The sequence below is a fragment of the Benincasa hispida genome, chromosome 12 (genome assembly GCF_027475165.1).
Source record: "Benincasa hispida cultivar pf3 chromosome 12, pf3_genome.v1.1, whole genome shotgun sequence".
NCBI classification, from domain to species: domain Eukaryota; kingdom Viridiplantae; phylum Streptophyta; class Magnoliopsida; order Cucurbitales; family Cucurbitaceae; genus Benincasa; species Benincasa hispida.
In genome coordinates this window covers 73,212,656-73,239,728 of record NC_143489.1, presented here as the reverse complement: position 1 = coordinate 73,239,728, position 27,073 = coordinate 73,212,656, and the positions used below count along the sequence as shown (strand labels likewise).

General features: G+C 33.6%; 1 protein-coding gene across 1 annotated transcript; it reads left to right on the top strand.

Moving 5' to 3' along the window:
- The first annotated feature begins 2,007 nt into the window (after window positions 1–2,007).
- Window positions 2,008–4,080, top strand: LOC120067741 (cytochrome P450 78A3-like). Its single transcript, XM_039019304.2, has 2 exons — window positions 2,008–3,100; window positions 3,228–4,080. Exons 1-2 carry the CDS (start codon window positions 2,123–2,125, stop codon window positions 3,852–3,854), a joined length of 1,605 nt encoding a protein of 534 aa, XP_038875232.1. The 5' UTR covers window positions 2,008–2,122; the 3' UTR covers window positions 3,855–4,080.
- Window positions 4,081–27,073: the final 22,993 nt, after the last annotated feature.

Here is a 27,073-nt window from a genome sequence, read left to right as displayed (position 1 = left end):
TACCCCGACTCTACCCTCATTTCTTGGTCCTCTAAGAAACAAGCTATTGTGGCACGGTCTAGTACAGAGTCTGAGTACAGAGCCCTTGCTCATGCTGCTACTGAAATCATATGGGTGTGCAACCTTCTCACTGAAATTGGCTTATCTCTCCAATAGGAATTCCAGTCCTCTGGTGTGATAATATGGGAGCAGGTGCATTGGCCGCCAATCCTGTTTTCCATGCTCCAATTAAACACATCGAAATAGATGTCCATTTCATTCGAGATCTCGTCCTCAGTGATCAACTCCATGTGAGGTATGTTCCCTCCACAGATCAGCTTGCTGACTGTCTAACTAAAGCTCTCCTAATTCTAACTTTTTCCTATCTGCGAAGCAAGCTCGGCCTAACTCAGTTACACACTCGCTTGAGGGGGGATGACAAAGATAACACATCAACCCCTATGGAAAACAAAGAGGGCCAACGTAGAGCCTACACAGCAGTCACCGTAGACTCTTTCTCTCCTCAACAAATTCAGGTGCAACCAACTGATGCTCCTTCACCTGCATACAAAAAAGGACAGAATTAGTTTTCATAATATTCTTTTTTCCTTCTTTGTCGTCTTATACATTCATTTGGTGTATAAATTCACCATTCATTCTTTCTTGTAAATATATAGAAGAAGAAGAACAGTATACAATATATTGAAAAAGAGAAGAAGAAGAATAACATACCTTCTCGGCAATATCAATCTCTCTGTCTCTCCCTTACTCTTCCTTTTCAAGCTTTCTGACTATTTTATGTAACAGATGGCCCAAAACTCTTCCTAAAATCAAGAGCGAGTTCTTCTTATCATCGTAATCTCTTTGTTAGAAATGATCTAGAGAATATTATTTGAAAAATTATCAATTTTGTTTAGTTCTATATTTTATTGGACTGATAGAATGGAGGGATGAGGCCTTGCAAGATGAGCAGGGAAAATCAAGAGGAAAAAGAGAAAATTAAGCGGTAAGAAATAAAAATTTTATTATTTATAATTCACAAAATATTATTAACTAATTTTTTTTTATAATGTATTTAAATAAATGACTTTTTTTTCTTATACCATTGATTTATTACAATGACGTGGCCATTTCAAAGAATTTTCATTTAAAAAAAGAAGTATCGGAAAGTTAAAATACAGAAAGTAAAATAATATTTTAACCATTAAAAATGTTGTCCGACAGAGTCGATGTCAAAGGCAGTAAGCACATGAGAGCGCGTGAGTCTCAACCGCTCTTATTGTCGGAAATTTTCTTTCTTATATGTCGTCATGCAATAGAACTGGCGAGGCGGCTGCACTCATAAAAAAAAACCTATTGTTTTTACATTTTCTTTATTTTTAATATATAAATATTGTTTTTTAAATTAAAATATTATTTTAGTCTCTGTCATTCCCAAACTTAATTTGTTGGAAACTTGTAATCATTTAAATATTCCAATTTAGTCACTGTACTGCTATTAATACATCATCTTGTAGTTAGTAAAAACAAAAAAATCACTCCCAATTAATATTTCTTTCATAAATTTTAAACATATATTCCCATGTTATCTTTTTCAATCAATATTTTGAAAAAAAAATATATTCAGAAGATTTTTTTTTTTCTAGAAGTTGGACCGAGTACAAACTTTATGTCAGATTAGTCATATTTAATTTGACGAAATAACTATATATGTATATATAAAGAGGTTTGACATATTAAATTTTTTTATAATAACATTTCGGCTATAATAATCTGCCGTATATATTTGGAGTACAAATTAATTTAATTTGAATTATAATAACTTGTGTTTTTTAGGTATATATTATAAGCTCACTCAACCTAATTAGAATTGGGGCAATTTAAATTTCGGATATGTAAGATATAATTAATAACTTCATATACTATACTCTCCCCCAAATGAACATACAGATTCAATTTTTTTTTCTATTTTTTAAAAATAGAATTATATTTCCCCCACTACTCAAGGTTTTGTTTTTCCCCTATAAAAAGCCACTACCTACCTTTGTTTCCCCTCAAACCCATAAGCCAACGACCTTTCTCTTATCTCTCAATCTAAAGAAAGAAAAAGGAAAAAGAAAGAAAGAAAGAAAGAAAGAAAGAAATGTCGTTGAGTAGCGAAATTGAAAGCCTATGGGTTTTCGCTTTGGCTTCCAAATGCTCAGCTCTCCCTAAACAAAACATCCTTTTCTCTTTACTTCTTCTTCTCCTAATTTGGTTTCTCCTTTCCATTTTCTATTGGGCCCATCCTGGCGGCCCAGCTTGGGGACGCCGTCGCCGCCGCCGCCTCCACCGCCACTGCCCCTCCACCATCCCTGGCCCAAGAGGGCTTCCCGTGATCGGCAGTATGAGGTTGATGACGGGCCTGTCCCACCAAAAAATCGCCTCTATGGCCAAATCCCTAGGAGCTACTCGTTTAATGGCTTTCTCACTCGCCAACACTCGCGTGATTGTCACATGCCACCCAGACGTAGCCAAAGACATCCTAAACAGTTCCGTGTTCGCTGACCGTCCGATCAAAGAATCAGCTTACTCTTTAATGTTCAATCGTGCCATTGGATTCGCTCCTTACGGAATTTACTGGCGTACCCTCCGTCGTATCGCTTCACACCATCTCTTCTGCCCTAAACAAATCAAATCCTCTGAATCACAACGCCGCCAAATCGCCTCCCAAATGGTCAAAATCTTGTCTTCCATTGCTACCTCATCCTCTCTTCCCATTCGTCAAACTCTTAAAACCGCTTCTTTGAATAACATCATGGGTTCGGTTTTCGGCCGGTTTTATAATCTCTCTGATTCAAACCCCGAAGTCCAACTCCTACAAACCCTTGTCGATGAAGGATATGATTTATTAGGCCTTCTTAATTGGTCCGACCATCTTCCCTTTTTGGCTGATTTCGACCCGCAAAATATCCGGTTCAGATGCTCCCGGTTGGTCCCGCAAGTGAACCGCTTCGTAACCCGGATCATCAACGAACACCGTCAAAAATCAAACCCAGAAATCATGGATTTCGTCGATGTTCTTCTCTCTCTTCAACAAAACGACAACCTTGCCGACTCCGATATCATCTCCGTTCTTTGGGTAATTTTTTTTTTTTTTTTTTTTAAATTTTTATTTTTTATTAAAGAAAATACATTTCGTCTATTTTTTTTTCTTTTTTCTTTCTTCTTTTTTGGGGTTTTTAATATTAAATTATTTAAATTTATAGGAAATGATATTTAGAGGGACGGACACGGTGGCGGTTTTGATAGAGTGGATTTTAGCAAGGATGGTGGTTCATAAGGAAGAGCAAGAAAAAGTACAAGAGGAATTAGATAACGTGGTTGGGAAATCACGTGCCGTTATGGAATCCGACATTCCGTCGTTGGTTTATTTAACGGCAGTAATTAAGGAAGTCCTAAGGTTGCATCCACCCGGCCCACTTCTGTCTTGGGCTCGCCTTGCTATTACGGATACAATCGTCGATGGTCATCACGTGCCTCGTGGGACCACTGCTATGGTTAACATGTGGTCGATAGCGCGGGACCCACAGATCTGGTCGGACCCACTTGAATTTAAGCCCGACAGGTTTGTCTCCGGTGGTGGTGCTGACGTGGAGTTTTCGATTATGGGTTCCGATCTTCGACTTGCTCCATTTGGGTCGGGTCGGAGGACTTGTCCTGGGAAGGCACTTGCTTGGACAACTGTCACTTTCTGGGTGGCTACACTTTTACATGAATTTAAATGGTTGCCTTCTCCTGATCAAAACGACGCCGTTGATTTCTCTGAAGTTCTTAAGCTCTCTTGTGAGATGGCCAATCCACTCAAGGTTAAATTATGTCCAAGGCGCATTTAAATAAATTTAAATAAATAATCTTAATTATAATAATATTAATATATATATAAAATATATATGGTTGGGTTTAAAAAGGAAAAAGAAGAAGGAAAAACAAAAACCCACCACATGATAATGTTTGGCTTCTAGGACTGTGTTCCTCGTACATTTTACATCAAGGTCTTATTTTCTCCTTTTTTTTTATGTGTAAATATTAATGGAATGGAATTTGACTTATTGCATACAATTCTCTCATCTTTATCTCTTTTGATATTTGATAAAATAAGTAAGTAATTAAAATTTGAAAGCATAATAATATGTATGCAAAAAATGGATGGACAAATAATTAAAATGGGAAGATTTAGAAGGATCATGATTATAAATATGGTGGGGGCAATTGGGATATGAGAGATCTTAATCTAAAAAACAGCAATGTGTTTGTAGCAACTGCCTTGTGGGTTTCTCAACACCTCTCACCAAATAAATTGGACCAAATAAGGCAAAACTACCCTCTTTCAATACAAACTCATTTCACTACTTTAATCAATTATATAATCACTATAATAATTTTATGTCAAATTTGTCGACATCGATATAACTTTTGTTGATTTATGTATGTCAATGAATGTCAGTACATTAACACATATGTTTCGAAGTAATTAATATCATCTATCCGTTAAACAGTAGGACAGATAATGAAAAGAATCCGTTGAAAAGAAATTGTAAGATGCTTTTGAATTAAAAATGAGATTACGAAGAATAATCATTGATTTGAAAATCTATTTTGTCTAAGAAAAGAAAAGGGTAGTGAAAAGAATAGAAAAAAAAAAGAAAAAAAAGGGGGGTGGGTGGTGGTGGGGTTAGAGCATCATAGATGTTAGATTTTCTTGTTTGAGCCATTTTAGGACATAGTCCTTCTTGGATGGAAACAAATAATGACGACAAGCTTTTGCACTCTATCTGTACCTTGTTTTTCTGTGGTAGGACCCTTTCCCACTTCACCCCCTAAACTTATTATTATTTATCTAAATCATCCTTTTTTTTTTTTTTTTTTAATTCAAGAATCCTATGTTTTCTTCCTATTTTTCTCTCTTTCATTTTTTCTTTTCAACTTTAATTCGTTTTTAAAAGTTGCTTTAATTCGTTTTTAAAAGTTGCATTTTGGTTCCTATGCATATTTCATTCACTTTTCCATTTACTTCTTATCCTTCTCATGAGTAATGAATTCGATTGGTAACAACTATATTTTGATTTTTGATTTGTTAAAATCGAGTCTACCGTCATCACCACTTTCATCTATTGATTTCGGTTGGAATGTCTTGAAAATCTAAATTATTTTCGTATCTGGTATATTTACGTAGTTTACGTTTTTAATCTTAGGGTTTAGAGAATTGTGTTATATAAACTCTCTAACCTTGCAGGTATCTTTATAATTCTATCGAATAAAATCATTCTCTTTTTGTCCTGTAGACATTGCTAACACACTGTTAGTAAACAACATAAATATGTTTGTTGATTCTTTTACTGTTTATGTTTTTTTATTTATCTTTATTTGTCGATTTCATAACAGTTTCACTGAGTTTTTTTTTCTACATTTTAGGATTGTTTTCAAAATCAAAAACAAATTTTGAAAACTAAAAAAAGTAGGTTTCAAAAACTTATTTATGTTTTTAGAAATTGGCTAAGAAATAAAATGCTCACATAGGAAATATGATAAACATAAGTAAGAAATGGTGAGAAATAAGCAAAATTTTCAAATAAAAAATAATTACCAAACGAAACTTAAAAAAGTGCTACATATGTACTAACCACATTTTAGGAGTAAGTTGAATTGCATCAATGGATACTTTTATGTTCTTATTTAATGTATATTTTATTGACAAATTTGTGTTTGTCTCTCTTACAAGGTGATGTTTTAGTTTTAGTTTTTCCCCCTTTAATCAAACAACACCTATGTTACTAATTAGGTTTAAACAAAATTTACATACAATATATTTGTTACATGGTCCTTCAATCTTGGCTAACATTAAGAAAAGTGCCCTTTCAATAGGGTGAAGAGACTTTGGGATATTATGTTGGTTGTAAGAGTTTCCAAAGATCAACAAATTTGAACACATTTGTTAATTATGGGATTGCTATTAATTGTAAGTGTAGCGAGTTATTGTTTTTGTCAAGTTGGGATTGTAATATCACTCTAACTTGCTTTACTTTTTGGTCAAAAAGAAAAAGGGACTAAAATAAAAAAAAAAAAAGAAAAATGAAAAAAGAAAAAAGAAAAACCATATTTGAAGTTCCCCAATCCTCTAAAACCAAGTAGATAATTTTCTTTTTGAACAATTTGGACACTTGGATGCATTTGATACACACACATATATATATTTCAACTTGACCTTCAATTATTTGATGCAACTTTAAGCAATAAAGAATATCTGCCATTCTTTTTTTTTTATGGAATTCTCACATGTCACACTCCATTTCTTTCTAAAATCTCTCTCACCATTAATACCCATATGGATTAACATCATTTCAACATAATCTTTGTATTTTCATTCTAGTTTTAGTTTCAAACTAGTCTTGATACTTTTAAACCTTTCATTATCATTATCAAGATTAAAGTTTATCCGAGACAAATATCTTAAACTATATTTGATAAACTCAAATATTGCAGATCGTAATGATATATTAAGAATGAAAATGTAATTAAGAATTTATATATTAGTAGTGATAGTATAGAAAAAAAATGATAAATAATGATGACATGTACCATAACTTTAATGTGGGTGTAGATTTACTATCCTATTGCATGATTAGAGATGTCCACAGAATAAAATAGAGGCGTAGAAGGTTTTCCCATTCCCTCCGTATTTCAATGTCCATCTCTGTAAAATTTTCGGTTAAGTTTTGCAGATATCAGGGCACAAGGATTCTTCGAAAAGAATTTATCAGACTCTTGTTATTTTTTTAGCAATTTTTATTTATTTTTAATCAAATATATATATACATACATATATATATATATACATATATATACATACATACATACATATATACATATATATATACATACATACATATATACATACATACATACATATATACATATATACATACATATATATATATATATATATATATTATGATTTTCAATTCTTTAAATGGACTATTTTCAATGCAATTTTCATTTTAAATAAAAAATTATAAAATTTCTTGATAAAAACATTAATATTCTATGTGTAAATATATAACTAAAATGTTAGATCTCCATATATAATTTTTAAAAGTTAAAATTTAAATATTACAAAATTATAGTTTTTTCAACTTAAATATTACAATATTCATGGTCTAGAGGCAATCTTTCTTAGTCGCAGGGCCCGAGGAAAGAATAGGAAAGGTGATTTCACTATATTTCTGACCAGGAACAAACCCTATCACAAGAATATTTTTTTTAGTGGGACGATAGCTCTGAAAAGACAGATTGTCCATCTTTTCTTTTATCTCGGGAGAAATACGATCGGGGGGAGGGGGGGCTAATTCAAACCCTTTGGGTAAAATAAGAACAACCCCCACATTCAAACCGCCCTTTTTATCATTCACAAGAACTTATTTCAGTTGCATATCATAAGGAATTCGAACAACTGCTCATTAAGTGGGATGGGGATGGAGACGAGAAATATAATCCTTGTTCCATCCTCGTTAACCAACAGAGAGAAATTTCTCCTTCCTCCCTCTCTCATTCTCTGTATCGTCAGTCCTGATAGTTAAATAAACATCTCTATGCATGATACCATATCAAAGAATAAAATTAATATTAAATTTAAAGTTAGTATTAATTTACCATAAATATGATAGAGTAATGAATTTAAAAAAGAAAAAACAAGTTACCATGGTTAATTCGTTGAATTCCCCTTTAGTTGAATTTATCTAAACACAAGCCTCACTTGAGTAAAATTACCTTCAATGGTAGATGTATCTTCTCTCAAAACTTAATAATTTTTCTTTTAAATAAATTTAGCACATATGAAGTTGCAATTTTTTGATTAAATAAAATCTCTCAACCAAGTCATCACATAAAGAACATCGCAAGAACAAATTCGAGTGATATAATAAACTTGCCCAACGAATATGTTCCCATTCTTCACTTTCAAGGTTTAAAAAAGAAAACAATCAAACAAAATTAAGACCCGTTTGATAATCATTTTGTTTCTGGATTTTATTTTTGAAAATTAAGTTTGTGGACACTACTTCTACCTTCAAATCTCTTTCTTTGTTATTTACTTTTCACCAATAATTTAAAAATTCAAGCCAAATTTTGAGGAAAAAAAATAGTTTTCAAAAAGTAGTTTTTGTTTTTGGAATTTGGCTAAGAATTCAACTATTGTATTTAAGAAATATGCAAATCATTGTAAGAAATATGAATGAAATATGCTTAATTTTTAAAAACAAAAAAAAAAAACAAAATGATTACTAAACGAGACTTAATTTAGCCATTATAGCCGAACAACTATGAAAAGCAAAACCAATCTCCTTCAATATGCTCAAAATCTGCCATAAACACTTAATAAAAAGATATATCTCATCCTTTTCTCTATGGTAAATTTAGATAGAGTTACAATATAACTCTACAAGAAACTATATTTTTTTTTCTCAATCATTGAATTTTTTTCCCATGACACATGGATCGTCGACAATATCGTTGGCAGAGACCCATCGGAAAATTACTCAACTGACACCTAAATGTCCTTTCGTCGAGAAAAGTAGGTCTCCCAATCCAATTTTGTTGGTTGATTTGGGAGACCCTATGTCGACGACATAGGGTAGCTCTACCGATGCTATAATGCTTTTTGAATTGAATTTGAAGTACTCGTGTAGGCTTCATTTGTAATTTTGTCTTGTTCTAATTAACAATAAAATGAAAAAAATATCAATTTATATCCCTAAATTTTAGGGGTTGTATTAATTTAAACCTCTAGCTAATAATTGATTTAATGTAAACCCCAAACTCACCCTCCTTAAATGCTTCGTTTAGAGAAGTCTTGTAGACTCTTAGTCGTAATTTCATTTGAGAATCATTCATGCATTTTCTCTAATAATCTATTTTGTAAAACAAATATATGAAGAAGTCGACACATGTTTGAGAATTAATCCATTAATGATTTTTAAAGGTAATCATAACGAAATGTTTAAATTGATTGACTTTTGAAAATTTATGAGTTTGATTAACTCAAATTATAAATATCACATGATATTGATAGAACGAAATTTAAAAGAGGGTATATATTAATACACTTACAAAAGTTTCGTGTTTAAATTAAAATAATTATCAGTTCAAAATATTAATTGATATAATCCAAAATTCATAGGTATAAATTGATATCCGCTAGTTACCAAAATTAAAGATATGGAAGAACAATAGTTGTGAATTCAAACTATGTGGATGGATAAGAACTAACAAAAGAGAGATGGAAGTAGTTAATTTTGATAATTAATACAAAATCAAATTAGGCAACAATATTGAATAAATATAAAGCTAAAAGAGTTCTTGCCAAAAATGGTGATATATTATTTCCCTTTCACATGCTGAATTATTTGTGGCTGTACTTGAATAGAAGTTGCTAAAGTTGCATTGGCCATAGCTATTTTTTTCTACTTTTTACCTAAAATAATGTCAGTCTAATCCAAATTCATTTTCTTTTTCAAATAATACAGCTTGTCACTCTTTAAGTTATTAAGGCAAAATCTTATATTATGAAGCTCTTTAGGAATACAACAACCAAGTTTTACATTGATTAGGTAAAAGGAAGATTAATAATGTATATTATTAGTAGGCTCGACAATATGATTTCACTAGTATAAAGTTTTTGGATGAAATCTAAAGCAAAATCATAAAGGCTTGTGCCTAAATTGGACAATATGTCATTGTAGAGATAGTTGCAAAAGTTTGGTGTCAGCCGCTATAGTAATTCTAACTCTAATAGTGTGTATTTAAGTTGTTCCAATTAAAAAGCTCACAATTAGATATTGGGTTGAGTCGATCAATTTGCTTATATGGTGAGTGTCGTTGGTAGGCTTTTTTCTTCTAATGGTGATCTACGCTCCTGGCTTTAACTAAGTAGATCGTGCCCCAAATTAACACTATTACTACGAAGAAATTATATAGAGTGCTCAAACCAAAGTCATGACAGGCTTACATTCAAAGAAGACAATATCAACTATTGTAGAGATATGCAAAGATATGGAGAGAATTGTTATCTCTAAGGCCCCGTTTGCTAATTATTTGATTTTTTTGTTTTTATTTTTGAAAATTAAGCCTATTTCATCTACATTTTTTACAATGATTTGCATCTTTCTTAAGTATAATGATTGAATTCTTAACAAAATTAAAAAAACAAAATAACTTTTTGAAATCTACTTTTTTTAGTTCTCAAAATTTGAGTTGGTTTTTTAAACCATTGGTGAAAAGTACATAACACAAGAAGAAATTTGGAGACGGAAGTAAATATTCATAAGCTTAATTTTAAAAAACAAAAAATCAAAATAAAATGGTTACTAAACCGTTAATAAATTTAATTTATGATAAATTTTAAAGATAGGAACTATAATGAAAATTTTAGGAGTATAAAGTCTAGAGTAACATAAGAGGGAGATGTGAAAGAAAAAAATGTTTTATTTTAATATACTTATTAGAATTTAAAAACGTATTTAGTATTGTTATTTAGGAATAAGATAGAGAATTATATATAATTTTATTGAGAGGTGAACTCTGAGAACATACAAAATAAACAAAGAAAGAAGGAAGTTGATTGAGAGTGTGAATGGTAATGATATATGAGTGAAGCAGCATAAGTCATGCTAGATTAGAAGAATGGTATGTTTAAATTGTTGTCTTGCAGGTAATCGAGCATTTCAAAGGTAGATTATGGTTGGCAAAATTTCTTCGTGGGCCCCGTTCGATCGGGGTAGGGAATTCATTTGATTGGGGATGGAGTCATACAAAGGTCCCCGAACCAGGGACGGGGTGGGAATGTGAGGGTGTCCCCGCCCTATCCCAATATTATAGGTATTTTAACTTTTTACATCTAGCTTAGTTTTTCATTTAGCCTAATCTCCATCCCATCCCCGCCTTCAAATGGCAGGGGGAGGGGGGGGGGGGGGTGGGGGAGGGGGAGAGGAGGGAGGTAAATTCCCCCATCGGGGACGAGGAGGGGGGAACTCTTCCCCACCCAGCCCGACCTTGTTGCCAACCCTAAGGTAGATGACCCATTAACGTCGTATAGAGTGTTGAGGTAGCATTGTATAGAGAGTTGAGGCAACATTGCAACGCTACTTTTGGGGGCAAAATGGTCTTTTCACTCCCTTCTTGTTTCGATTGATTCTAACAAGTTCCAAATGTTCCAATTTACCACTTTGATATTAAGGCTTGATCTACCTTCTTAATGCTCAATTACCTACCAAACAAAGCAATTTAAACACATAATTCTTCAAATCTAATTTGAACTAAGCTAAGAAAAATAGCACATTTAGGATACTATCATGTCTCAACGCTCAATTTGAAAGTAAATAGCAAGTGTTTCAATGCTATCCTCAAGTGTCATAATGCTTTACGATGGAATTCCACCAAAGTTTCAAGCAATGCTATGACACTTTATGAGCAATGTTTGCAAGTGTTGCAAAACACAATTCTTATAAATGGTCATTTTTGGTTTTAGGTCCCGTTCCGTAGTCTATAATTGATTAGATATTAGACACACATAAAATAATTAAAATGTTTATAGATAGATGTAAGAAAAATTTACCATGTGTAGATTATGATTGGATAATTAGTGGGAGGTACAAAGATAGATGTAGCCTAGGATACACCTAAATATTTTTCTTGATATTATTATAGAATGAATGACTAATTTTATTAGAGAAAAAACTTGAACAACATATTTCGAAACATGTCTTGTATTATGTCATCAACATGTTTTTGTATTGTGTAGATTCTACTTAGAGATTTTTCCATATATGTTGATATATATAGTGCATATATTCTAGTTGGTTTTCCCATCCTCATTAACATGTTTTGCAAAATTTCATGTAGGACGTCAAACATAATGTTATGTGAGGGACATCAAATTATAAAGAATAATTTTTGTGGCTTGCCTTCCTTTTTTCTTGCAGAGATTATTTCTTCCTTCCTTAAATATCTCTTCAAGGCCACACACACACGTGCGTGCACACACATTCACACACGCACACACGATACACATACGCACGCACGCACACATGCACACATGCACACACACATGCACATATACATTGATGTTGTATTGAGAGGAGTTCAATCAAAACTTATGAAATGCTTGCTTATTGAAGTGAAGGGATCTCATACTTAGGGGGAACCTAAATATGTTGTATTGAGGAGATCTCGTACAAATCTTGGAGAAGCGTTATTATGGAAGTGAGTGAATCTCGTTCAAAAAGCGTTTAGAATTAGACTAGAAATTCAAATGTTTCATTAATAAAGATGGAAACATAATTAGAAAATTGGAAAAAACAAACATAAATTTCAAAATAGAAAATGATTTGTTTTTCTCATCAATTTCATACTATGGGTTTTTAGATTTATTGAAGAAATACTTGATCACTCTAATCTAAAGACAAAGGCAAGAAGTAAAACCATCTCCATAAGGTTGGGGGAGTGTGAATGGATCGAACGGTTCAATCTCGCAGCGTAAGCAATTGATTCATTTGCTTGGGTTCTTGATTGAACTAAAAACATTAGTAATTAATATAAGAAAGAGGGTTAAGCATACTAGAAGTTTTTACCTTTGTTGAAAACTCTTTCCAGCAAATGCTTCTTAGATTGACGAACGTCCTCCAATAGATCTTCCTTGTTATATCTCTTGGCAAGGACCGACTTCTGGAAGCCTTTGTAGAAAGAAAGTGAGTAGATGGGAGAAGGAAGAAATTCTTAGAGGATTGTTCTCTTTTTTGAGAGAGAGGCAGAGTAATAATGATACGTGAAAAAACTGCACAATAGGTTTTCTTATAAGGTTCATTTATAGGACCTTATTAGGTTAAAACATAATTATAGTTAATTAATTATTTTACTAACTTATATTAAAATGATTAATTATTTGAATCATATTCAAATGCATTAATTCTCTCATTTCTTATATAGTTTTAATTTGAATATTATTAAAAAAAAAATGGTTAATGTATCAAAATCACATTTAAGTACATTAAATGATTAATATTTAAGTCATATTCAAATACATTAATTCTCTCATATTATATAGTTTTAAATTAAATATCATTTAAATTAATCATATAATTAATAATGTATCTATATACATTAATGTATTAAAGCGAGCTCAGTGGTAGTTGGCATGACCTTTCATCCTAAAGGTAAGAGGTTAGATCCCACATCCCCACAAAGTTGTACTAAAAAAATCAAGATAAAAAACAAAGAAAATTATACTTATAGTCCAATCATAAACCAAGCCCCTCTCGAATTTCAATTTTTACGGAATATGCAATTTTACAAAAACATACATAAATCTATGCATTTAATTAAAAATTACAGCATGCCAATTATGGAATTGGGAAAAGAGAAGATGGAAAACTAACCCTTTAAGATCTAATCTTCTTCATATGATTCCTCTTCTCCAAAATCGATCAACTACAACGTTCTCGAAATCCTAACTAGCCACCATCATGAAAGTTTTCTCTGTATTCTCTAAGATGATAATCCAAGGAGTTGTGAGCTTTTGGTATTTTGGAAGAGAGGGGAATTGAGATCACAAAGAATCTTCTCACAGAGTTCTCTGTAAAACTCAAAAAGGGAAGACGATGAAAACCAACCCCTCTGCACACTCCCACTTTTACGCACGTAGTAGAGAGAAAAAGGGGAGTTGTTACACCTCCATCCCAAAATTATATTTCAAAATAAATAAATTAAAAAATTATTTTAATAAAATATTTAATATATATTTATGTGATAACCATTTTTTCATATAATATATATTAAACTATATGTTATATCAAATATAACACATATATTCTATAGTTTAATTATAAGAATCTAATTCACATAATTAATATTTGAATCATGTTCAAATATTTATTTTCTCTCAAATAAACTTTATATGATAATATATCATATACATTATAGTAATTATATCATATATAATAAAATAAATTTATTATATCACATATAATTAATTTCCTTAATTAATTTGAACAATTCAAATTAATCCAAAACTGATTTTCATTTAATCCCTGTTGAACTATAGAGAGGCCTCATGGACCTGTAGCTTGATGCTCTAATGGTACTTGAATAATCAATTAAACTCCTTCCGCTCAAGGATCTCCTCATCTAGGATCCTTCAATTGGTATAAGAGCCTTTACATTTTGATCACAAATTCCCATTTTATGAATTAATTTTATAGTCAATGGTGGGTATTTACATTCTGTAAATTCATGTGATGAGTTTTATGTTGAATGGTTTCCATTAATGGATGTTTACGGGATTAGATATTTAGATTTATCACTTTCATTTTACAAATTTGGTATTGTAAAGGCCCATGTTCTGGGGCATAAACTTGCGATCGAGTCTGTATTTGTTGTCCTTGAGTCATTAGTGGTGGTTCTTGGTCGGTAACTAGAGAAAACGAGGTGAAAAACGGTGAAGTTTTGAAGAAGTTCAAAACTGTACAATGGGTGATTGTATAGTAGCATTGTGATATTGTGCCCTAGCGTCACGACGCTACGATGTGGAGAACAAAGAAACTCTTTGTAGCGTCGCGACGCTCCGAGACAGAGAGGACGTGCGGTCCTGTTCTGGATTGCACGGGTTCATGGTCTGCTGGTTCGGTTCGGTTCGTGGTTTCTCCAGTTCGAGTTGGTTGGGTTCTTCTGGACTAGTTCATGGCTGGTTCGAGCTATTTAGGATCTGGTTCTAGTGGTTCAAGGTCCGGTTAACCTGTTTTGAACCGGATGGATATTTGTTTATAATAGTTAGATTTAAATTTCCTTTTAGGAGTCCAATCTCGGTCCGTTAATTTCTTTGATTTTATACATATAATATATGAATTTCATTTATATTTATATGTCATAAAGTATGTCGTATAGTATAAAATCCCACCATAGGGTACGCATTTAATTTCATACATCATATCATAAATGTTATAATTTTAAGATGCATGCTTTATTTAATATAGCATGCCCATGCATCATATAATATAAACGTTATAATATATGCATACGTGCATTAATAGCATATCCATGCATCATTTATATTATAAATTTTATAATATATGGTTCAATATATGTATGGATGTATGCTATTGTATATTTCATTACTTTATTATATAAATATTATATATATTAGTAATGAAATGAAGTTGCATGAAGCATGACACTATCTTAGATAATTTATAAATGATAAATTTACTAAAGTATGTCAAAACATGCAATGTATGATTTTAATTTATTTCATTTGTTTATAATTGTTATAACAAAATGAAATTAGAAATTAAAATTAATAATTAAGAGTTGCATGCAAACATTAGGTTAAAAATCATCTTTTAAAATTGTTTTAACACATGATTCACATATACCTAAGATCACTTTTTCTAATGAGATTAGAAATTTAAGTTTAATCTCTTAATCGGTTTAATAGGATTAAATTGATCTTAATTAAAAGATTAAATATTGTAGCAAATGTATCTATAAGGGACATTTAATCAAAGGCTAGTTCTGTCTAGGTTGGGGTATTTAAGTTGACGGAAACATAACACCCCTACCTGGGAACTTACCTAGAAAGATGAATTAGATAGATTTGTTACAAGCATGCAAGTTTAATTAAAGTTTGTTAAAGATTTTAATGGACCTTAATCAAAATTGTTTAAACTATCCAAAGGTAAGTATTATTTTTGGGCAAATTAAACAATCACTTAGCTAAAAATCAGTAGCCAGATTTTCCTAAGTTATTTAACCCTAGGTAAAACGCTCAATGGGAGGAAAATATGGTATATCTTCATTTCATCTTCTTCACGTTTCTCCTTTAAGTTCATACTATGAGATCTATATTCGGCCTCGAGGCACCATGGGTGTCCCTCGACGGGTGGTATTTGTATAAATCAATATCAAGGTGAATGGAGAGAGTGTTTATAGTAAGTGAGAGCGAGACGTGTAACAACAAATCCCTCGGTCTCTCTCATTAGTTTGAAATAAAGTTTCATGCATGGCCTTATGGCATCGTGGGTGTCCCTCTAAAGGATGACATTTTTGCATGACACTTTATTCATCCTCCAGAAATGGATAAGGTTGCTTTAGTTTCATGTCTTAATCAGTTTTTCCCTAAGGTTGGCTCATTGGGATAGAACTCTAAGACCTAAAATGAGAGGTTACACTTAAAAGAATTGTTAAGTGAGTTTAACAAATTCTGGACCGAATAATGGTGACTGATATTTACAAGAACAAGGAGTGGTTCTGTCTATTAGTTGAGAATGTCTCATTTCAATGAAGGGGCACCGTGACTTTTGTCCTGCCTCACTGAAACATCATTACAAAATAGATGTCACTTAGGGTATATTAGACTATTTTGCTAAAATTGATTGATTGTCTTGTTGGTTTAATGCAAATAGACTAATAATAAATAATTTATATGGTATCAACAATCTTTTATCAATATGACTTTCGCTACCTTAAATCTACTCGCCACTGACAAATTAATGAGCAAAAATTACACTTCATGGAAAAACACGATCAACGCAATACTTATCATCGATGACCTTTGTTTTGTCCTTATGAAGGATTGTCCTCCCATTCCAGTTCGAAATGTTCGAGAAGTATATGAGCATTGGACATGGGTAAACGAAAAGGTTCGAGTGTGTATCTTGCCGAGTCTTACCGAAGTCTTGGCCAAGAAGCATGAGCCTATGCTCATAGCCTATGAGATCATGGAGTCCCTGAGGGGAATGTTCGGACAACCGTCCGCACAGCTCAGGTATGACACTCTCAAACACATCTTTAGTGTTTTTATGTAAGAAGAGGCATCTGTTCGAGAACATGTTTTCAACATGATGGTCCACTTCAATGTGATAGAGATGAATGAATCTATCATCGATGAAGCCAGTCAAGTTAGCTTCATTTCGGAATCTTTACTTGAAAATTTTCTACACTTCCGTAGTAATGCTGTTTTGAACAGGATTGACTACAACCTAACTACCTTTCTCAACGAGCTACGAACCTTTTAGTCCTTGAGGAAAAAAAAGGAACAGAAGGGTGAGGCAAATGTTGCTTCATCCTCTAAGAAGTTCCACAAAGGTTCGACCTTTGGGGTAAAGTTTGTACCTTCTTCCTCTGGCACCAAAAAGTGAAAGAAGAAGAAAGGTGGAAAGGGGAAAACTAACCCACCAGCTGCTACCCAAAAGGGCAAGAAAGCCAAGGTTGCAAAGGGAATCTGTTTCCATTGCAACCAGAAGGGACATTGGAAGAGGAATTGTCCTAAGTACTTGGCAGAAAAGAAGAAGGCCAAACAAGGTAAATGTGATTTACTTGTTTTGGAAACTTGTTTAGTGGAGAATGATGATTCTGCTTGGATTATAGATTCTGACGCCACTAACCACGTTTGTTCTTCATTTTGAGGAATTAGTTCTTGGCGGTAACTAGAAGCTAGTGAGATGTCGATGCAGGTTGGAACTGGGCACGTCGTCTCGGCTGTGACAATGGGACGTCTCCAGTTAATTTTACAGAATAAATTCATTTTACTAGAAAATGTATATGTAGATCTTGGTTTAAAAAGGAACCTAATTTCTATAAAGTGTTTACTTAAACAATCTTATTGTATTAATTTCCATGTAAATAAGTTGTTTATTTCGAAAAATGGCGTTGATATTTGTTCTGCTAAATTGGAAAACAACCTTTATGTGTTAAAACCATTAGAAACTAAAGCCCTCCATAACACTGAAATGTTTAAGATTTTGGGAACTCAACATAAAAGACTTAAAATTTCTCCCAAAGAAAATGACCAAGTTTGTCACCTAAGGTTAGTACACATCAATCTCAATAGGATTGAGAGGTTGGTGAAGAATGGACTTCTAAGCGAGTTAGAAGAAAATTCTTTACCTGTATATGAGTCATGCCTTAAAGGCAAAATGACTAAAAGACCCTTTATTGGAAAAGGTCACAGGGCCAAAGAACCTCTAGAACCGGTAGATTCAGACCTCTGTAGTCTGATGAATGTCAAAGCAAGGGAAGGTTTTGAATATTTCATCACCTTTATGACGATCATTCAAAATATGGGTATGTTTATTTAATGCAACACAAGTCTGAATTTTTTGAAAAGTTCAAAGAATCTAAGGCTGAAGTTGGAAATGCATTAAATAAAAAAAATGAAGACATTTCAATCTGATTGAGATGAAGAGTTTATGGATCTGACATTCCAAAACTATTTGATAGAACATGGAATTGTATCCCAATTCTCAACACCTGGTACAACTCAGCAGAATGGTGTATCAGAAAGGAGAATCGAACTCTGTTGGACATGGTTCGGTTTATGATAAGTTACGCTTCCTTACCTGACTCGTTTTGGGGTTATGCAGTAGAGACTGCAAAATATATTTTGAACTGTGTTCCATCCGAAAGTATTTCCAGAACACCTTTGAAGTTATGGAATGATCGTAAAGCTAGTTTACATCATTTCAAAATCTGGAGTTACCCAGCACATGTGCTTGAGGAAAATCCTTTGAAACTGGAATCTCGTTCAAAATTGTGCCTATTTTTAGGTTATCCCAAAGGAACGAGAGGTGGTTTCTTCTTCAACCCTAAAGTAAACAAAGTGTTTGTAGACAAACACTACTTTTCTGTAAAAGACCACATAAGGGAGCACAAGCTTCACAGTAAGTTATGTTGAATGAACTTTCCAAAGAAACTACTGAACCTTCAATAAGAGTTGTTGAAGTTGGATCATCTGGTATGTCAAATCCACCTCAAGTGTTGAGGGAACCTTGACGTAATGGGAGGGTTGCGAACCCACCTGTCCGTTACATGGGTTTAATGGAAATCCTAGCTATGGTAGTTGACAGAGATATTAGGGATCCATTGTCTTACAAGAAGGCAATGGAGGATGTTGACAAAGATGACTGGATCAAGGCTATAGATCTCGAAATGGAGTCGATGTACTTCAAGTCGATTTGAGATCTAGTAGATCTACCTAATGGGGTTAAACCAATAGGTTACAAATAGATTTACAAGAGAAAACGGGTGCTGATGGGAAGGTATAAACCTTCAAGGCTAGACTAGTCGCAAAGGGTTATACCCAGGTTGAGAGAGTTGACTATGAGTAGACTTTCTCACATGCACCATATTAAAGTCTCTCCGATTCCTCCTATCCATTGCCTCACATTATGACTATGAGATTTGGCAAATGGATGTCAAGACTGCCTTTCTGAATGACAATCTTGAGGTGACCATCTACATAGAGCAGCTTGAGGGATTCATTACCTAAGGTCAAAAGCAAAAGGTTTTCAGGCTTAATCGGTCTATTTATGGATTGAAGTAGACTTCTCGATCTTGGAACATAAGATTTAATATTGCGATCAAATCTTATGGCTTTGATCAAAATGTTGATTAGCCTTGTGTATACAAGAGGATCATCAACAGTTTAGTAGCTTTTCTAGTGTTATATGTAGACGATATCCTACTCACTGAAAATGAAGTAGGTCTACTAACAGAAGTTAAGAACTAGCTAGCAACCCAATTCCAAATGAAAGATTTGGGAGCGACCTAGTTTGTTCTATAAGTTCATATCTTTAGATATCGAAACAACAAAATACTAGTCCTGTCTCAAGCATCGTACATTGATAAAATGCTTGTCAAGTATTGATGCATAACTCCAATAGAGGTTTACTACCTTTCAGGCATGAAGTTATCTTGTCTAAGGAACAGTGTTCTAAGAAACCTCAAGAGGTTGAGAAAATGAGACAGATCCCCTATGCATCGACTGTTGGTAGCTTGATGTATGTGATTTTATGTACTAGACTTGACATCTGCTATGCAGTGAGGATAGTTAGTTGATATTAGTCTAATAAAGGATATGATCACTGGACCGTGTTAAGAATATCCTCAAGTATCTACGGAGAATAAAAGACTATATGCTCATGTATGGTTCTAAGGATTTGATCCTTACAAGATACACAAACTCTGATTTTCAAACTGATAAGGATTCTAAGAAATCCACATGGAAGAGTAGTAGTTTGGAGGAGCACCATACAATGGTGCATTGCTGACTCCACTATGAAGGCTAAGTATGTAGCGGCTTGTGAAGCTGTTAAGCAAGTTGTTTGGCTCAGGAAATTCTTGACTGATCTGGCAGTCGTTTCAGACATGTCAAAGCCCACTACACTTTATTGTGATAATAGTGGTGCTCTGGCTAATTCCCGAGAGCCTAGGAGTCACAAGTGCGGGAAACACATAGAGCAGAAATATCATCTCATCTGAGAGATTGTGCATTGAGTGGATGTGATCGTCACGTAGATAGCTTCAGAGCAAAATGTTGCTGATTCATTTAGAATGCCCATCAGAGTTAAGGTGTTTGAGGGTCACCTACAGAGTATAGGTCTATAGGACAGACCACGTTTAGACTAGGGCAAATGGGAGATTTGTACTGGGTAGTTTGTGCCCTAGTTCATTGTTTTGTGTACTTTGTGTTTCAGTTTGACTTTTACATTGTACACTTCACTAGCTTTAGGTCACGTGGGAGATTGTTAAGGTTGATACTCTAAATCTCGTAGGGTTCCATAGTTTGTAATTGTAATGTACAAACATTTTATTTATATATAATAAAATATGTGTTGTTTTATTTCAAAATTAGTTGCATTAACCACAAACCAATAAACTAACATCTAGAGTTATCTTATAGCGTAAACATGTATGTAGAGACATACGGGTGGGTCCTGTTTAAGTGATAAACTAAATGGTCTGTAGTAGATGGATAAGGTTGGATACCTTATCCTAGTGACACTACGAGTATGACCCGATTTATAGATATTACAATTGTTGTAACATGCTACAAATGATCCGATCTTGATCATTCAAGTGGAAGCATGTGAGCGGGGATATTCTATATAAAGGAGTTTGTATAAGACCAAACCACAAAATGTTTAGTCCCATTATATAACATCGTTCATAATAGAGACTTACATTTCACCAGGATAACCATAGGTAACATGACTTGAATCCTGAGTGAGTTGTGAACTCCTACGTATGAAGGTGGTCCTTTGATTTGTATGGGTGAGAGTGGCCAAATTGTCAACTTAATAAGCCTACCATTTTGTAGATTCATCTGATTGGGGAGCTGGGAACACAACTACACAAGAAGGAATTCACTCATTCTCCAATTTTGGGGCAAGTAGATAAATTGCTCCATTAAGGGCTGATTCTGAAGCTCGAGCAATGTGGTACCACACCCTCTCCTGGCCCAAGAGGGATTTGATCATAGTTGGACTATGATTTATTATTCATTAGAGGGATCAATGGTACTTAAGGAGTTAGATGTAACTACAAGGGCAAAACAATAATTTTGGCCCAGTTGTACTTACGAGCAATTTGTGAAAGGTCATTGTACTGTTGATTGGTTATATCCAATGGACAAAGAAATATATCTATAGTGCGAAGAGTGTAGTTGTTAGTTTTTAGTGGAGTGTCTGATAGTTAACGGATGGTGAATACTTTAATTAAAGAGTTTAATTAATTATTCACGTACCGTTAAAGTTTCAAGCTACAGGTCCATGAGATCCCCTCGGTAGCTCAACGGAATTTAATGAAAATCAGTGTTTGAATGAATTTGAATTGTTCAAATTAATTGAGGGAATTAATTATATATGATATAATTAATTTAATTTTAATTATATATGATATAATGATTATAATGTATTTGATACATTATAATATTAAGTATTATAAGAGGAAATAAATATTTGAATATGATTCAAATATTAATTATATGAATTGGATTTATATAGTTGAACTTAATATAAATATGATTTATATTAAAAGGCATTAGTGAGAGAAAAGAAACTATAAGTTATATTGTATATGATACAATATTAAAACTATAAGCTATATGTTATATTTGATATAACATATAGTTTAATATATATTATATGATAAGGTAGTTATCATATTAATGTATATTAAATATATAAATTATTATTTTTTATTTAATTAATTATGAATTAATTAATGGGAGAGAGTTGTAACTCCTTTCCCCCTTTTTTCTCTCCACATTACGTAAATGGGAACAGTTGCTATAAGGTCTTTTTTTCTTCCTGGAAAAACTCACAGAGGAGTTTTTTTGGGTTCTCAGAGAAAACTGTTCTTCCTTCATCTCGTCTCTTAATCAATTCCCTTCTCTCAAAAATCGAAAATAGTCCGAGTCCACTCCTCTTGGGTTCTCACCTGAGAATATCAAGGTTGCGTTCGTGATAGTGTCCGGATGGAGATCGAGGTTTTCAATTGAAGAAACGTTCTTCAAAAGGTAAGCGTTTTCTAACCCATTTTCATTTTATGCAATTTTGTTATTAGCATGTTGTAATTATCTGTTGTTAAATGCATAATTGTTTTCTATCTCTGTCAAATTATGACTTCTGTAAAAATGGGATATAGGATGATCCACTTTCGCTTAAGGATTTCCTCATCTAAGGTCCTTCACTGTGTCTATTGGATATAAATACTCAGTATGATGACCCTTCACAAATTTCTCGTAAGTATAGCTATGTCAAAATTATCAATTTGCCCCTGTATTTATATCTACTCTTTAAGTACCACTGATTCATCTAATGAACAATAAGTCATAGTCCAACTATGACTAAACCCCTCTCAGGCCAGGAGAGATTGTGGCGCCACATTGCTCAAGTCTAGGAATCAGTCCTTAAGGGAGCAATTTATCTACTTACCCCAATCTTGTGGAATGAGTGATTCTACTTACCCTGACCTTAGGGAGGGAGTGAATTCCGTCTTGTGTAATTGTGTTCCCAACTCCCCAATCAGATGAATACCCAAAATGGTAAGCTTATTCAGTCAACAATATAGCCAATCTCACCCATACAAATAAAAGGACCATCATCATAGGCAGGAGTTCACAACTCACTCAAGATTCAGGTCATGTCACCTATGGTCATCCTGTTGAAATGTAAGTCTCTATTATGAATGACATTATATAATGAGACTAGTCATTTCGTGGTCTGGTCTTATGTAAACTCCTTTGTATTGAATACCCCTACTCACATGTCTCCACATGAATGATCAAGATTAGATCATTTGTATCACATTTCAACAATTGTAACATCTACGAGTGAGCCGTATTTGTAGTGTCACCAGGATAAGGTATCCAGCCTTATCCATTTACTATAGACCATTTAGGTTATCACTTAAACATGATCCACCTGTATGTCTCTACATACATGTTTAAACTACAAATGATAACCTTGGATGTTAGTGTATTGGTTTGTGGGTTTAATGCTACTAAATGTCAAATAAAGCATTTCATATTTTATGGAATAAATAAAATGTTTGGATAATACAATTACAAACTACAGAACCCTACGAGATTTAGGACATCAATCCCAAAAATCTTTCACTTGTCCTAAAGCTAGTGGGGTGTACAATATACAAGTCATACTAATATACAAGTACATAAATCAATAAACTAGGGCATAGCACGAGCCCAGTACAAAATCTTCCACTTGCCTTAGACTAAATTTGGCCTGTCCCGTACACCCATGCTTTGCAGGTGACTCTCAGACACGTTAGCTGTAAGGACCTTTATAAATGGATCAACAATGTTGTGCTCCAAAGTCATCTGCATGACGATCACATTCCTTCGATGCACAATCTCTCGGAGGAAATGATACTTCCACTCTATATGCTTCCCGCGCTTGTGACTCCGAGGCTCTTGGGAATTAGCCATAACACCACTAAAGATCTTGTCAATATTCGATGTCTGAGACAAGGCGAATATTTTGTTCTTTCGATCTCTAAAGATCTTAATGTCCAAAACAAACTGCGCCTCTCCCAAATATTTCATTTGAAATTGGGTCGCTAGCCAATTCTTAATGTCAATCAATAGACCTACATCATTCTCAATGAGTAAGATATCGTCTACATAGAGCATTAGAAAAGCTACTGAATTGTTGATGATTCTCTTGTAAACACAAGGCTCATCAACATTTTTATCAAAGCTAAAAGATTTGATCGTGGTATCAAATCTTATATTCCAAAATCGAGAAGCTTGCTTCAATCCATAGGTGGATCGATTAAGTGCAAACCTTTTGATCTTGACCTTGGGTTATGAATCCCTTATGCTGCTATATATAAATGGTCTCCTTAAGATTTCCATTTAGAAAGGCAGTATTGACGTCAATTTTCCAGATCTCATAGTCATAATATAAGGCAATGGACAGGAGGATCCTGATATACTTTGTTCGGACTTGAGAATCGATGTCATTAATTCGACTTTGAACCGAAACAAAAGAAAATTTATAAATACCGAACTACTCCTATTACTACAAAGACGTAGTAATAGTGGTAAGTTCGAATCGATCTGTAGAGAAGCACAATTGGTTTCCTTAGGTTAATTTTTCTAACTAAAGAGATAAATGGGGGGTTTGATGTGGAAGGGAAACATGCGTGAAATTAAAATAAAGTGCAGTGGATATATAAAACGGTAATGGATTCATTTAGTTCTTGGATCAAGTAGCCATTCAATGTAAATTAAATCATTGTTTTCAGCCCAAATATCATATATTTGAATTATGCATTCATAGCTATTCAATCGGTGTGAATTAACTAATCTTTATAAGCTCGAAAATCAACTAATCCGAATCGATCAAGCATTCTAATTTATAGTTGGGGCTAGAAAGCCGTGCCTAACTAACCTACATACTCCTAGATGCAATTGGGTATTTAGTGGCCATAAAGAACTAGAAACACATGCATTAAGATTCATGGTTCAACTATGTTGATTAAGTGTCAGGAAAGCCGTGTTCAAATAATTAATTTTTCTTTAAATCTAGATTAAAATGCAATGCGAAGATTCATGGACAACCTAAAAAAAACCTAAGCATGCTCATCTAAACTGTGCTACAAGGGTAAATTCAAAGCGTGAACTGTTGGGATTCGTGTCCTAATTCTCTCGAAGTCTCGTAGTTTGTAAACTTTGTACACATTGTTATTAATAAAATAACAGTTATTTTATTTACATTTACTCATATCCAATAAACTAAGTTATTTTATTTACATTTACTCATACCCAATAAACTAAGATCCGTGGTTATTGTATGTAAACTTAAGCATGTATATGAGATATACAAGTGGATCATGCCTTAAGTGATAACCTAAAAGGTCTGTAGTATACGGATTAAAAAGGAATACCTTATCCTTGTGACACTATGGATACGACTCGCTTTGTAGAGGTTTACAAGTGTTGTGAACTACTACAGATGGTCTGATCCTGACTATTCATATGGAGACATGCGAGCAGAGGTGTCCTATACAAAGAGTTTGTATAAGACTGAACCATGAGATGATTAGTGTCTTTATATAACGCCATTGATATTTGATACTTACATCTAACTTAAACAACCATAGGTGACATGACCTTAATCCTGAGTGCTTTGGGATCTTCTGCTTAAGAGGGTGGTCCTTTGATTAGTATGGGTGAGGTGGCCAATTTACAACACAACAAGCCTATCTTTTTGGAGATTTGTCTGATTGGGGAGCTGGGAACTCAGTTACACAAGACGTAATTCATTCCTTCCCTAAAGTAGGGATAAGTAGATAGATTGCTTTTTTAAAGGCTGATTCTGAGTCTTGAACATAGTGGCCACATTCTCTCTTTGGAAGAGAGAACCCAGTCATAGTAGAACTATGACTTATTATTCATTAGAAGAATCAGTGGTACTTAAGAAGTTAGATGTAACTACAGGGGCAAAATGGTAAATTGGCTAAGCTGTACTTATGAGCAATCGATGAAGGGTTATCATATTGTTGATTGGTTTATATGGACACATAAATATATTTTTAGTGAGAAGAGTGCAACTGTCGGTCTTTAGTGGAGTGCCCGACAGTTAATGGATGGTGGTACCCATGACTAAAGAGTTTAGTTAGTTATTCATGTACCGTTGGAGCTTCAAGCTACAGGTCCATAAGGTCCCCTTGGTAGCTCAATGGATTCAAGTTGAGAATCAGTTCTTGGGGTTAGTTTGAAGTGTTCAAATTAATGAGAGGAAATTCAATTATATATGATATAATAAGTGTGATGTATGAGATACATCAAGTGGAGGAATTAATGTAAACATGATTTACATTAAGTAACATAAAATAGAAAAAGAACTATGGTTTGTATGTTTCATGAGATGAAATATTAAAACTATCGGTTGTAAATATAATATGGTAAGTTGGTTATCATATTTATTTATAATAAATTAATTATTTAATAATTAAATCTTTTTCTCTAATAACCAATTGTGTGGGCGGTTATTGGTGGTTTTATGGTAACCATGAGATAAAAGGAAAATTGTTTTCCTAAAATTAGGAGTTACTTCATTCGGAAAGAACTCACAGATTAAGCTATCAAGTGAAATAGTTTCACTAAGCGATAGCTGTGCAAAGGTTAAATGCTCGTGCACTTTTAACTATACGATAGTCTTTCAGCTGATTGTAGCTAAACAATCGAGTGCCAAAGTCTATACGATAGGCTGCCATTTACTACACGATCGGGCTCATCGTCTATACGATAAACAACTTCATATCTTCCACTTGCTCGATCGTCTACTCGATCGTTGTCCTCCAGTCTTTTCCTCAAGCCAGATCATACAGAGCCCAAAACTCTTGAATTCTCACACCGAGAATACTAAGGTAACCATTGTGGTGGTGTCCTCACTCAGTTTGTGGATCTAGTTGGACTCGATTGGGTTTGAGGAGCTGTTGGCTGTTTGTTGTGTTCATGTTGTTGGTCGTGTTGTTTTAGTCGTTGCATTCGAGTGTTGCTGTAGATGCTTTGGACTGATCGAGGGATTCGTAAAGAATGTTTCTTCAAAAGTACGCATACTCTATCCCTTGATTCTATCTAAGCATGCTATAATTTCTTGTTGTGCATGATCTCTTAGTTTTCGGTTAGACTGTAATTGTTAGTATTCAATTCGAATGGAATTTGGAACGATTCCTTCCGCTGCTCATGGAAATCCTTATG